The 13,720-nt window shown below is 48.4% G+C and overlaps 2 protein-coding genes across 3 annotated transcripts in view; one reads left to right on the top strand and one right to left on the bottom strand.

Annotated features, from left to right (window-relative positions):
* LOC137390266 (OTU domain-containing protein 7B-like) overlaps nt 1–2,819 on the top strand; it is a 43,379-nt gene extending 40,560 nt beyond the window's left edge. For both annotated transcript variants that reach the window (XM_068076601.1, XM_068076602.1), the window contains exons 14-16: nt 640–1,025; nt 1,237–1,398; nt 1,986–2,819. In XM_068076601.1, coding sequence (XP_067932702.1) covers nt 640–1,025; nt 1,237–1,398; nt 1,986–2,590 — 1,153 coding nt within the window. In that variant the 3' untranslated portion in view covers nt 2,591–2,819. The remainder of the gene's footprint in view (nt 1–639; nt 1,026–1,236; nt 1,399–1,985) is intronic.
* Nucleotides 1–13,720, bottom strand: part of LOC137390265 (polyubiquitin-A-like) — a 253,552-nt gene that overhangs the window by 76,014 nt on the left and 163,818 nt on the right.

The raw sequence follows: 13,720 nt of genomic DNA, 5'->3' as shown, positions 1-13,720 counted from the left end.
TAGTATGACCTTGGTATGATCTTTGACTGGCTGATCCAGACCTTCGAGTTGACATGCAAAGATGACTGGCAATGCAGGTTGTTGGCAATTTAGAAGAGCAACTGACTTTTGATACACTTTGATATTAGTAGCCCTTTTAAAGTTGCCTTTCCCTGTTGAATCACCATGGATAAGGTATCACTCGTGCCTTTCCCTGTTGAGTCACCATGGATAAAGTATCACTCATGTCTTTCTCCTTCAAACTCAATGCTTTTTCTATATGTTCATTGTACCCTCCTTCTGTGCGCTGGTGGTGACAAATGTGAAATTTTAATGTGGCTCCTATCTCATCACATTAATCTCACACATTAGTGTTTTGTTCTGCTGCTGTACCGGTACTGTTGTGGTGGAATTGGTGTTTCGTTGTGGTGGAGTTGGTGTTTCGTTGTGGTGGAATTGGTGTTTTGTTGTGGTGGATTTGGTGTTTCGCTGTGGTGAAGTTGGTATTTTGTTGCGTTGATGTTGGTATTTTGTTGTACTGCCGTTGGTATTGTGTCGTGCCGCTGTTGGTGTTTTGTTGCGGTTAAATTGTGCTGCCAATGTTTTCCTCTTTCATTAAATTGCTAAGCCTTCACTTTATGAATGTCTGGTTTTTGACAGGCAAGAATACGACGACAAAAAGGCAAGAAACGCTCTCAAGGACCCTAAAACTATTCCACTCATAGCTACCAAAGACTACGCTAGGAAGCTCGCTCTCGAGTTAGAGTCATCCACCAAATTGAAGAAGTCACCTGCAGCGATCAGCCCCAACACAAACATGTGCAGGAGGTGTGAGCAATACCTGGGTACGGTCGAACAGGACAATCTATGTTCTGCCTGCTACAAGCAGCGAGACGGTGAGCATACGGAGTCAGACCGCTGCCGACTCTGTCACAAGTTTCAGGGAACGAAAGAGCATCATTTCTATTGCTCAAAATGTTACCAGCAGCTGCTCGAAGGAGGATCAGCCACCGAGCCAGAACAAGTGAACAACAGCAACGCATCAGGTAGATCTAATACTCGTTACGTTCATCTATTGATGGTCACACATAGCCTGAGCTCCCAGGCTGCTGATGGTGGTACCAATGGCTAAATTCTGCAAATGAGTTTTCAGTGAGACCTTAATTGCAATATTTGTGTGTTGATTGCCAGCGAAGTCTCATAGTAACAACTGTCAAGGATTTAAATGTAGATTCATGCGTAGATTCATCCTTGCAGGGAACAGTTTCAGAGAGAAATACGAAATTCAGATGTCTGATGGTGATGATGATCCAAGACAGTACAAAAATGATTTATTGGCAAGGCCTGGTAACAGTAGGGGCAACTTTACCAAGCCTAGCTCTACCTTTCCTACAGCAATAATCACAGAGCCAGTTGCGGGTGGGTTTAGAGGTTAACTACAGTTCCTAGCTCATCGCGCAAATTGCTATTCTGTTTTGAAATAGAATTTGTTAGTTTCCAGCAGTGGACTATCACAACGACCTTATTAGTTTATGATTCTTATTTCTTTCTATTGCTGTTTATATTCAAGACGTTACTTTACCATCAATATAGTTTTTATGCTGAGTCCTGTACCTCCGCAACACCTCTGTACCTCTCCAACACCTCTGTACCTCTCCAACACCTCTGTACCTCTCCAACACCTCTGTACCTCTCCAACACCTCTGTACCTCTCCAACATCTCTGTACCTCTCCAACACCTCTGTACCTCTCCAACACCTCTGTACCTCTCCAACACCTCTGTACCTCTCCAACACCTCTGTACCTCTCCAACACCTCTGTACCTCTCCAACACCTCTGTACCTCTCCAACACCTCTGTACCTCTCCAACACCTCTGTACCTCTCCAACACCTCTGTACCTCTCCAACACCACCACACTCAATTCTTAATGTTATGCTGGTCTTCATAGAGCTTTCAGTAGCGAATTCATGCTGCCAGGTGCAAAATGATTCTGTTTGATTTCTAGGCAATTCTAGGCTGACGCTCCTTTATGATCAGAGTCACCCGGCTGGCTACCTCCGGAGAAGTCCTCCCACTAGAAAGAAAGAATCAAGAAATGTTCCCACACTGACCCTAGGCATAGATTCTGACGAGCCACATGACGGGCTTCACATGGTACCCCGACAAGAGCTCACTAAATCCTACTCAATACCCCGGGCTACCATCTACCAAGATGAGCAGCGGGGTATTGAGATTCCCATAAACCACTATGACTCTCCACCTCGCAGCGCCATGCCCCGTGGTAGTGGTGGTATTAGTCGCTGCAAACACTGTGGAAATCTAGCAATGCCAGCGGATGTTAGTGGTCTATGCAGAGTTTGCAGGGTTGACCCACAGGCAGCACTAAGACAGAGCATGCCCAATCGACAGAGTAGCTACAATCGTATCCCAACAAATCAACCTGTTCAGATGTATAAACATGCCAAATCACTTCAGCTCTCGCTGTGCAGACGTACTGGTTGTCAGGGCACAGCATGTTCAAACAACGGACTTTGTAATCGTTGTACAGACCTAGAGCAAAGGCTAAAAGCCAAATCCTTGAAGCATTCTCGTTACGAGTCGCTTTATTAAGTTATTATTTTATTGTTATCGCCTGTGCTTTCTAGATTATTCTACCCTCTACTTAATGTGACGACACTGCTGAATTGACTTTACATCTACCACAAAGAAAGCTATTATTTTTGGAATCCATGAGATGGCATAGTTGCCACTGTGTGAAACTGCTAAAGGCACGATCTTAATTTATGTACCACAATTATAAAGTTTAATTCGCTCAAAATAAATCAGATTTTTTTGTTGACTTTTTTTCTTTGTACTGTTAGATATAACATAACAGTCTATGTTAGATATATAGCATAGGTGGTACAATACATGTTAGATATATCATAGGTGATACAATACATGTTAGATATATAGGTGATACAATACATGTTAGATATATCATAGGTGATACAATACATGTTAGATATATAGGTGATACAATACATGTTAGATATATCATAGGTGATACAATACATGTTAGATATATCGTAGGTGATACAATACATGTTAGATATATTTTAGGTGATACAATACATGGTAGGTATATCATAGGTGATACAATACATGTTAGATATATCATAAGTGATACAATACAGGTTAGATATATCATAGGTGATGCAATACATATTAGATATATAATAGGTAATACAATACATGTTAGATATATCATAGGTGATACAATACATGTTAGAAATATCATATGTGATACAATACATGTTAGATATATCATAGGTGATACAATACATGTTAGATATTGTAAAGGCCTGGCCCCGGTAGCTGAGCCAGCTTTACTGTACTAACAGGCAGGTGCAGCCTGAACTCTGGGCCTCCCCCTTGTCGGGCCTGCCTGACACACTTGGTGGTCAGATCAGGCCGTGGCTGTTGCCCAACCTCAGACTCGCTTGGAACCCTAATACAGCCTGCTCTCTGAGTCCCTATCGTTGGCTAGTCTAGGTCCCGGGCTAGCTCACTATAGGGCCTGATCTCTTTTGCTATTGCATCTCTGATCAAGTCTAGTCGTAGCGTAGCCCAACCCCTAGCCTTCCTTAGGTATCTCTCAGGCAGTTCTTATCCGGAGTCAGACCAGTTCTGGTTGAATGGTCCTGTCTAAGCCACCAAGGCAGGCATGAATGTAATCAGTTCGTGTGAGTGAAGTTTAGTCTATTTATTATATATATAATCATGAACACATGTACAGCAGCATCAAGTGCTCAACTATCCCAACGAGGTGGCTTGCGCCTCCTTATATACTGGCCTTTCTCCGCCCACTTGTAGTCTTGCCCATAAAAAGAGTGTAATGACTCTTACATAACAATATACAGTTTAGTTACGGCAGGCCTGCGTGGCAGGCTTAGATATAAAGTGTTACATAACAAAGATATATGAGGAATGCGTATGTAAGGTTATAATAGTTGAACACAGATATCTAAAGATTGCATAAATAGTATATTTGTCCAGTCCTCCACACTCTCCCCCCAATTGTTCAGCCCGGGGTTAACAATTAAGGACAGTGGCGTCGAAGGGTTCTTATTCGTTCTGGCGGGCGCAGCTCCTTAGTCGTACCTCCTGCTGACTTTCTCGGGCTAGCCGGCTGTACCGTTGGTACTCTCTTTCTTCTCATTCGGTGCGGCAGAGGTAGCTCTCTCGTCTGTCATTGCAGCGGGGCTCTGCACTTCTTTTGGCTGGAATATGGATTTGGTGCTCGAGTCCGTCTCGATCCCCTCCTGGTCAGCAGCGCTAGCATATACTTCTAGTACCGGCTCAATTTCTTTGGTCTTCCCCGGATTTTCCTCTGGGGCCGGAGTAGGTGGGGAGCTTCCCTCTTGTCGTGCGCTCCCTCGTCTGGCCTTTTTCGGGATCGTATATTCTTGAAGAAATGATCTGCCCGGTTCCTCCTTGTCTCCTGTCGCCTGACAATTATCTATCTTGATTGTCAGGTTAGGGAGGCCTGCCCTTTTGGTCTGGGCGATTTCTGGGTCATGGCTTCCCGCCTTTTCCGGCTGTGTAGGCCTCTTCCTTTTCTGGACTACCTTTCTGTTCGCGACCCACCCCTTCCCATCCTTCACAGGCAGACAGGTGCTGAAGGGGGGTAGTTCTCCCACCCGATGTACCGGCAGAAATTGGGGAAAGACTCCTGGTCTACCTGGTACACCACGCAAGGGTGGCTCTCTGGGTCCCTTTTCTTCCGCTGGTGTTTGTAAATGGTGAAGAAGGAAAAGGAACTCTCCTGAAATCGACACCAAAAACGCCAGTAGTGCTGTCGGCTGTGTCACCTAACCACCCGGCTCTCTTTATTTTGGAAGCCGCAGAGGGGGCATTCCCCCTTCTCCCGGTCTTCAGCGGCCTCCATTTTCTGGTGTGATGCGGGGGTATACCAGATATCTCTGGCCACTCCGTCTATGTTGTCCCTTGCCGAGCTTTTTCGTTTGGCCGGAACTGGCTTCGACTCGATAGAGTGATCTTTTAGCTTGTCTATATTTCTATTCTCTTTTTTTATCCTGATGTTGGACAGAGGATCTTGACCGCACCTATCCTTGGTCTCTAGTAGGGGCTTACCCGGGGGTAATGCCGCTCCATTCCCGACCCGAGAGCTCTGGCCGGTGGTCTCAGGTTTACCTTTGTCTAGGTTACACCTACCCTGGGGCACCCCGCTCTCTCGTGTCATTTTCTCTCGTAGTCTCTTTGGCTGTATTATTTCCTCCAAACTTTTCGGAGTCAGGCTTCGTGATTGCACCTTTCCGTTTTGCTCGGTAGGTATCCGTATAACCCGTACGTTGGTTGTACTGCCTTCGCTTGGTTGTATCCCTTTATACACAATGGGTGCTACCTTCCTACCTGGCCTCATATTTTTAAAAGATGGGCCTGATTTGTCTCCTTGGCCTGATCTCTCGTGCGTGGTTGATATCTTCGGCTCTTCTAATATACCGTCTAACTCGGCTAATAATTGCTGTAGCTCTTCGTCTTCCGTGGTCTCGTTGTTTGCATTTTTCTTATCCATGTAAGCGTGGTTGAGATAGTTTCGGACTGGCTGAAGCAGTTGATTATCTTGAAGTAGGTTACGAATGGACTGTCCAGGAGCAGCTCTAAATTTGAATGCTGGTAATGGCGACCAGTTTCCAGTGGAATCTAATCCTTGACCCCAGTCGACTCTATCGCCGGCATTTCTCGGGCCAGATCGTTCCTGGCCGGAGAATTTCTCTACTTCCGACATCTCCACGGCCTCCTCGATCTCCGCCCCTCTCCCAAGACTTCTCGTTCGTCTTCTACCGCCCTTGCAGGTTGGTCTTTAACGGTTAAGACCTTTTCTAATTCTGCCATCGATTCCTTCAGAGTTTGGTATTGCGTTTTTCCTTCCTTGTCGAGGCTAATGCTTCCTCCTTCAAGCAGCCTCTCTATCTCTCCGACCCGGGTTCTTAGGGTTTCATATCTCTCTCTGGTCGCCATGTCGCTCCCAGCCTCTTCAGAGGGTAGTGGATTGTCTAGGTTTCCACTCTCAGGGTCAACCCAGTGGCATACTGCCTGTCTGTATCGTATGGGTGGTCCTGTCGTCCTGCTGGGCCTCCCGTTTCTCCTTATTTCGACGGGCCTCTCTGTCCTGGATAACTCTGGTTTTACCCGAGTCTCTTCCTTGGCCGGAACTGGTCTAGAGTCAGCGGGGAGTGCCTGATCCACCAGCTCGGGTGCTTTGAGGACTTGGGGTCCTTGTGTCGACGCCCCACCCACTTCTTCCCCCATTGAGCCTGGCCTGGTAGGCTCAACTAGAGCTATTGGGTCGGACTCGGGTTCCGGGTCGTCCCGCTCTGCTTCTGGGGGAGTCGTCTGGTCGGTGGCGTCGTCGTGCTCTTCCCTAGTGCCGTGGTCTACTGGAATAGAACCCTCTCCTTCCGCCAGGGCTTCCAGAAATCGTCTCCGGAACATATCCATGTTAGTTGTGGTGGGTAGAAGGTCCATGTATTCTTGCCGTATGGGTGATTGGGGAAGGGGTTCTCTTCTGCTGAACTTTAGGGTGGGCAGCAGCTGCATCAGTTTTCCCCTCCTCCCCTTCCTTTTTTCGGTAGCACCCCGCATGTTGGGTCGTCTAGCAGGCTCCCTGGTGGCCGGGGCCCTACCATCTACCTCTGGGCATGCAAAGTACAGCTTCAGGCGTTCCTCGTTCTGCACGGACACTTGGCCCTGCCTTTCTACCTGGTAGGTATTGTTGGCATGACATCTGGTGATCGTATATGGCCCTACATACTTGGGTTGCAACTTAGGGTTCTCCCCCTTCTTTGCCTTTTGTTCACTAGTAATACCAGGTCCCCTACCTCAAACAGTGGTGTCTCCTCGTCATCCTCGATCCAGACCTTCATTTGTCATTCACGAAGGATCTCGTAAGTCTCTTCTAGCCGATTGGCCAATTCTAAGACGTAGGGCTGTACGGCCTGACTGTCTGCTGTAACTGGTTCTGAGAGCTGGTCGGGCAGTCGGAGTTCCCTACCCATCATCATGAAATTGGCGGTCTCTCCCGTGGCGGAATGGGGTGTGTCCCGGAAGGCCCTCATGATTTGGGGTAATAACAGATCTCATTCAGTTGGCCCTTTCCGTAGAAATAGGGCTCTCAAAGAGTCTCCTAGACTCCTATTGTTTCTCTCCACAATACCATTCCCCTGGGGGTGGTACAGGGTGGTTCTCGTCTTGTTGACGTTCCATAACCCACACAACTCGCTCATGAGTTTGGATTCAAACTGGGCCCCTTGGTCATAATGCAACTCCTCGGGTAGGCCAAAATAGCAGAACACCCTTTCATCTAGGGTCGTGGCTACCACCGGGGCAGTTGCATCCGGAATCGCTAGGGCATCTTGCCATCTGGAAAAATGGTCACTAATTACCAGGATCCATTTATTTCCCTGTCAGTCTCAGGCATCGGTCCCACCAGGTCGACCGCCAACTTCTGCCAAGGTCGTCCGGCATATAACCGGTGCCTACTTTTTGCCGCATGGTTTCCCCCGGCTTTTGCTACCTGGCAGACCTCACAGGTTTTGATGAGTCGTCGCACATCCGCGTTCAACCCCGGCTAGTACCAGTTTAGTAATAACCTTTTCGTCGTCTTGTACACCCCCGCATGAGCCAGTCGATGTGTCTCCCAGGTTACCCGGTTCTGGTCAGCCTTGGGGCATATGATACACCACCTAGCATGACTGTTCGCAGATAGCCTGATCTCTAGTATTCTGTTCACCAAAAGTCTCATCGCCTCTCGTCTTCTATACAGGATTCGGAGTTTGCGGCTCCCGAGAGTCAATTCCTCTTCCGACAGGTCCTGGTCGTTCTGTACCGCCCAGTACATTTTTGCCACCGCTTGTTGGCCTTCCATCTGGCTCTGTGCCAGCTGTCGGAAGTTTCTCTCGCCGGGTAGCTTGACGGCTGCTACTGTGTCAGACTTTCCCTTCAGTATGGCTTGTTTGCTCGGGCCCCCATCTCTTTCCTGTATCCTTGTGCACTGCCGACAGTCCTCCGGACAGGCTTGCTGGCTCAGTCCATCGGCGTTTCCGTGTTTGACTCCTGGCCGGTTTTCAAAAATACGTAAATTCCGACAGGATCTCCAGCCATCGGGCCACCTGAGCCGACGGCTCCCTTCTTCGGCACAGCCATCTCAGGGAGGCATGGTCCATATGGAGTTCGAAATGCTGTCCGTACAGGTAAGGCCGGAAGTGCTTGACAGCTTTTACCACCGCCAGAAGTTCTTTACGGGTCACGCAATAATTATGTTCCGCTGGGCTAAGTGTTTTGCTGTAGTAGGCTACTACCGTCTCTACCATTCTGGTTCTGAGACAAAACAGCTCCCACTCCCACATTGCTGGCATTGGTGTCCAGAATGTGTTTGCTCTTAGGATTGGGATATCTTAACACGGTTGCCGTGATTAGGCCACGCCGGAGTGTCTCGAACGCTGATTGTTCTACTTCGCTCCACTGCCATGGTTTCCCCTTTCCTGTCAAGACAGTGAGTGGTTTGGCGTTAGAGGTGTAGTCCTTCAGATATTGTCTATAATATCCTGTGGTTCCTAAAAAGGCCTGTAGTTCCTTTACATTTCGGGGAACTCGCCATTCTGCCACTGCCTTAACCTTATCGGGGTCCGTGGACACTCTTTCCGGCACACTACATGGTCGAGGTATCTCACCTTCTCTTGGAGGAGCTTGCAATTAGAGGGTTTAGCTTCTGCCTGGCAGTTGCCAGTATCCGGAAGACTTCCTCCAAGCTGGCCAGGTGAATCTCAAAGTCGGGGGCGATGACTATAATGTCATCCAGGTAGAGCAAGAGAGTTTTTCAGTGGAGCCCCTGCAGTACTGACTCCATCAATCTCTGGAAAGTGGCGGGAGCCGACGTCAGTCCGAACGGCAGCACCCTCCACTTCCACAGTCCGCTCCGTGTTGCGAATGCAGACTTTTCCTGGGCCTCCTGATCCAAGGGCACTTGCTAGTACCCACTGGACAGGTCTAGTGTGCTAAGAAATTGACTTCCTGCCAGGGCATCCAGGCTCTCGTCGATTCTTGGAATTGGGTAGGCGTCCTGTTGGGTTATGGCATTCAGTTGCCTGTAGTCGACGCAGAACCTCCATCCGCCATGCTTTTTCCGTACCATGACCACCAGAGAACTCCACGCCCCATTGACAGGCTCAATCAAGCCCTTCTCTAATAATTCGGTCACCTGTCTGTCTGCCTCTGCCTCCTTGTGAGGTCCCAACCTGTGAGGAGGTTGTCTAATGGGTCTGGCTCCTTCTATCAGCGGTATGCTATGTTCCACCAGATTACTTCGCCCTAATCACCATCGTATTTACTGAATACGTTCTGGCATTTGGCCAGCAGGGCGGCTAGTTTCTGTCTCTCCTGGTCATGTGAATAGCCTCGGACGACCTGATCGTATAGTTTGACCAGATGCTCAGGGACTGCTCTCCTGGCTTGCACTGCCGCACACCCTACTCCGTTTGCCTCAATACTGGAGTGTTTCCATGCCGACCAGAGCTCAGCCTGCACATCCTCATCCCTGATGGCGGTGTACGAGCCTATCACGTGTCCGGCCGCCAGCTCTATGAGGTGATTACCCGGGTTTAGGCATTGTACGGCCACATCACCCTAGTCTCCGGGTTGAATCAGGCTACGCGCCACGGGAAGGTGCGGGTCGGAGCTCTCTATTATACCCACTGGCACGTAAATTCTGGCCGAGATTCTTCTCGCCACCCTTACCTCTGACAATGGTGGAATGGTGACCTTCTTCCATATATGTACTTTAGACACCATTAGCCTGCTGTACTTGTCCGTGCAAGTGAGCTTTCTTTCTCCAATAGAGATGACCGGTTGGTCGAATTCCATGTTGCATCGGTGTGAGGTCAGGAAGGGCATTCCCAGAATGGCATCCTCGCTGATCTGACTCCAAATGAAACTCTTCTCAATCGGTACGTCCCGGATTCTCCCTGCTAGTCGGATTAGCTCGTAGAATTGGAGTTTGCTCCCGTCCGCCATGAGTCCGTACTGGTCATTCTCCTCTAGCTGCGCTTTCACCCTCTCTGGCATTCTGTCAAATACTTTTTTGGACAGCAGGTTAGTGTTACAGCCGGTGTCTATGATGAACAACAGGTCTTGTCTTTCCACCTTTCCTGGCAAGAAGTAGCTTGACTTATAGGGTTTTTCTAAGGCCCTAATCCTTGGTAGCTCCCGACCTCGGTGGCGTCGTTATACGCTCCTTCGGAATCTCTTTTTTGTGAACGACCCCGAGGCCTGTCCGGTGGTGGACTCTCTTTGAGCTGGTTCGCCAAGCTTTCCTCGGGAGTAGCTGGCATTGTGCTCTCTCCGTACTGGTCTGTCGGACCCGAAACCAGACTCAGGCGTTGGCCTGGGTCTCCATCCCGGAGGGGGCCGACTTGGTTCGGCTCTCGTCCCTCCTCTAACACAGATTCCTTGGGAGAGTAGGCTCTGTCCAAGCCCTCCTCATTTCTGGATCTGCAACACCCTGGTCTCTGGAGGTGCTCTACCATTGCTGGGTCCTCTTTCGCTCCCGATCTGGAGGGTACAGATCTCTGGAGAGTCTCAGCCCTGATGAGCTGACTCTCGCTTCCGATCTGCCCTGTCCAAATCTCTGGAAAGGATCAGCGCCTGCTGGACCTTCTCTCCCCGACCTCGGTCGTTCTTGTTTCTGGAAGTGTTCAACCGAGGCTAAATTCTCCCTCCTTCCCGATCTGCGCTTAGGTCTCCCGAGAGCTCCAGCTGACGCCGAGTCTGCTCTCTGTCCCGACCCTCGCGGCCCAGATCTCTTGGAGTGGTTCATTCTAGTCGCACTTCCCCCCGGACTTTCGACATTTTCCGAAGTCTCTCGTGGTCTAGCTCGCCTTTGGATTTAGTGGATATATCCCCTTTGGGCCTGTCTGGCCGCCTGTGGCGATTCCCGAGGATCCACCTCCTTTTCTCCTTTTTCTCCGTCTAGCTCCTCTAGGCTCTGGAACAAGTTATAGATGTGAACCATCTCAACTGGAGGCATCCGGGCAGGGGCCACTGAGTTTGCGAGGTGGTACCAGCCTTCTGGGTCCACCTCCGCCTTCCTTCGGCCTGCCCCCTTAGTTTTCTGCGGTTATGAACTCTTGGTGCCCTATTGCAGCCAGTAGGTTGCCCTACTGCTGCGGGCGGTAGGCGTTTCCCTGGTTCTGTATCTGGGTGGCACTGCCACCGGTCTGTCTCCTGGGGCAGTTCCTCCTCCAGTGACCTGCCTGATTACAATCCCAGCACTTGACCACACCCCTTTTCCGTGTCACCTGCCGTGGAAGAGGCCGTGGCTGATCGATTTGTTTTTTTCAGGTCAGCTACTTCTCTTTTTAGGTCTCTCGTAGTTGTCAGCAGTGCCTCTAACGGGTCAGGGGTAGTCCGGGCCACTATGGCCTGCTCTCCGAGGGCCTGCTCTTCTTCAGCCTGCTCGAATCCTTCTGGCTGAACTGCCCTTATTCCAGATCTCATCGGGTGGGTCTGCCTAGTAGTCATATCCGCTTTCCGCTCTCACGGCTGTCTCTAGGTTGGGGGTGGGTACTGCCAATAGGTGTCTTTGTAGGTATATGTTCCCTAATCACCTGCAGAAGGTGTCCACCGCCATCTCCTCTTTCATGCAATCGGATAGTTCCTCGAACGCAATACTCGTGAGTTTTTCTATTTGAGTGGCATGCTCAAATAGAGTAGTGTGTTGTTCTTTTCTCAGGCCCTGTAGCTCAGTTCTCGCTTCCTTGGGTGTCATGCCAAACCTCGCTCGGAGGTTATTAAATACCGCCTGCAACGTCTGTCCATGTCCACATTCCTTGGCCTGCTCTCTCAGCCTTCCTTGGATGTGTAGTAGGGCGGATGTGGCTGCCCAGTCGTTCGTGATAGCTACATCATTGAACTGCCTAATAAAAGCCTCCACATCACTGCTCCCATCGTATTCGGGAGCCTTGAATGTCTCTCTGGGTACCGGGGGTCCCTGATTTCTCTGCACCTCTTGGTTAACGATCATTCTCTCTAACGTGTTCGTCAGTTGCTCTAGACTATCTAGTCCTTCCCGTTGGGGGAAGGACTGACCTGACCTGACACACTTGGTGGTCAGATCAGGCCGTGGCTGTTGCTCAGGCTCGCTTGGAACCCTAATACAGCCTGCTCTCTGAGTCCCTATCGTTGGCTAGGCTAGGTCTCAGGCTAGCTCACTATAGGGCCTGATCTCTTATGCTATTGCATCTCCGATCAGGTCTAGTCGTAGCGTAGCCCAACCCCTAGCCTTCCTTAGGTATCTCTCAGGCAGTTCTTATCCGGAGTCAGACCAGTTCTAGTTGAATGGTCCTGTCTAAGCCACCCAGGCAGGCATGAATGTAATCAGTTCGTGTGAGTGAAGTTTAGTCTATTTATTATATATATAATCATGAACACATGTACAACAGCATCAAGTTCTCAACTATCCCAACGGGGTGGCTTGCGCCTCCTTATATACTGGCCTTTCTCCGCCCACTTGTAGTCTTGCCCATAAAAGGAGTGTAATGACTCTTACATAACAATATACAGTTTAGTTACGGCAGGCCTGCGTGGCAGGCTTAGATATAAAGTGTTACATAACAAAGATATATGAGGAATGTGTATGTAAGGTTATAATAGTTGAACACAGATATCTAAAGATTGCATAAATAGTATATTTGTCCAGTCCTCCACAATATATCATAGGTAATACAATGCATGTTAGATATGTCATAGGCGATACAATGCATGTTAGGTATATCATAGGTGATACAATACATGTTAGATATATCATAGGTGATAAAATGCATGTTAGATATATCATAGGTGATACAATACATGTTAGATATATCATAAGTGATACAATACATGTTAGACATATCATAAGTGATACAATACATGTTAGATATATCATAGGTGACACTATACATGTTAGATATATCATAGGTAATACAATATATTTCAGGTGCACGTTAGGCACAAGTTAGATACATGTTAGACATATTTTGAACACTAGCAAAAGCAGCCAACCAACATTTGAGCTGACGAACAAAATATTGCATTTTTTTTCAAAATGAACTACTGTAACATTCCTGCAAAGACTCATTGGTCTAATTAATTGTTACTGGTCCTATATCCAGAATTGCAGCAATTTGATAAACCTGTTTTGGAGCTAAGACAAGGCTTTAAATTTCCTTTGACAGATTAGTTTGAAACAAAGGATTGTATTCAGTGAAAAGGAAGTTGGCTGGATATCCAGTATAGAGATAACCAGACATTACGAGACTTTCTTTGCACGAACCGGTTGCAGCGGATGTGCTTTGGGGCTCAGCTTTGGCAAATATTTTAAGACAGTTGCTTCCCCATAGCGTATCCTCGTAAAGTGTTGAGTACAGCTCCGCCGCAATATTCCACTTACGCGGCAAAGTCTTGGCTATTGTGAGAACATGTAAAATATTTTGTCATTTTATTCTGGAACATGAAACCAATGTCATGGATGATGACAATGACCTATAAACACAAATGTTCAAGATTGGCTAAATTCGGTCTGAAGTTGCAGGAATATGATTTAAAATTTGTACATCAACCTGGTAGACACAATCTGGTACCTGGTGCTATCTCTCTCTCTCCTCTCTCTTTCTTTCTCTCTCCTCTCTCTCTCTCTCTTTT

The sequence above is a fragment of the Watersipora subatra genome, chromosome 3 (genome assembly GCF_963576615.1).
Source record: "Watersipora subatra chromosome 3, tzWatSuba1.1, whole genome shotgun sequence".
Taxonomy (NCBI): Eukaryota; Metazoa; Bryozoa; class Gymnolaemata; order Cheilostomatida; family Watersiporidae; genus Watersipora; species Watersipora subatra.
This window is presented reverse-complemented; position numbering and strand designations above follow the sequence as displayed.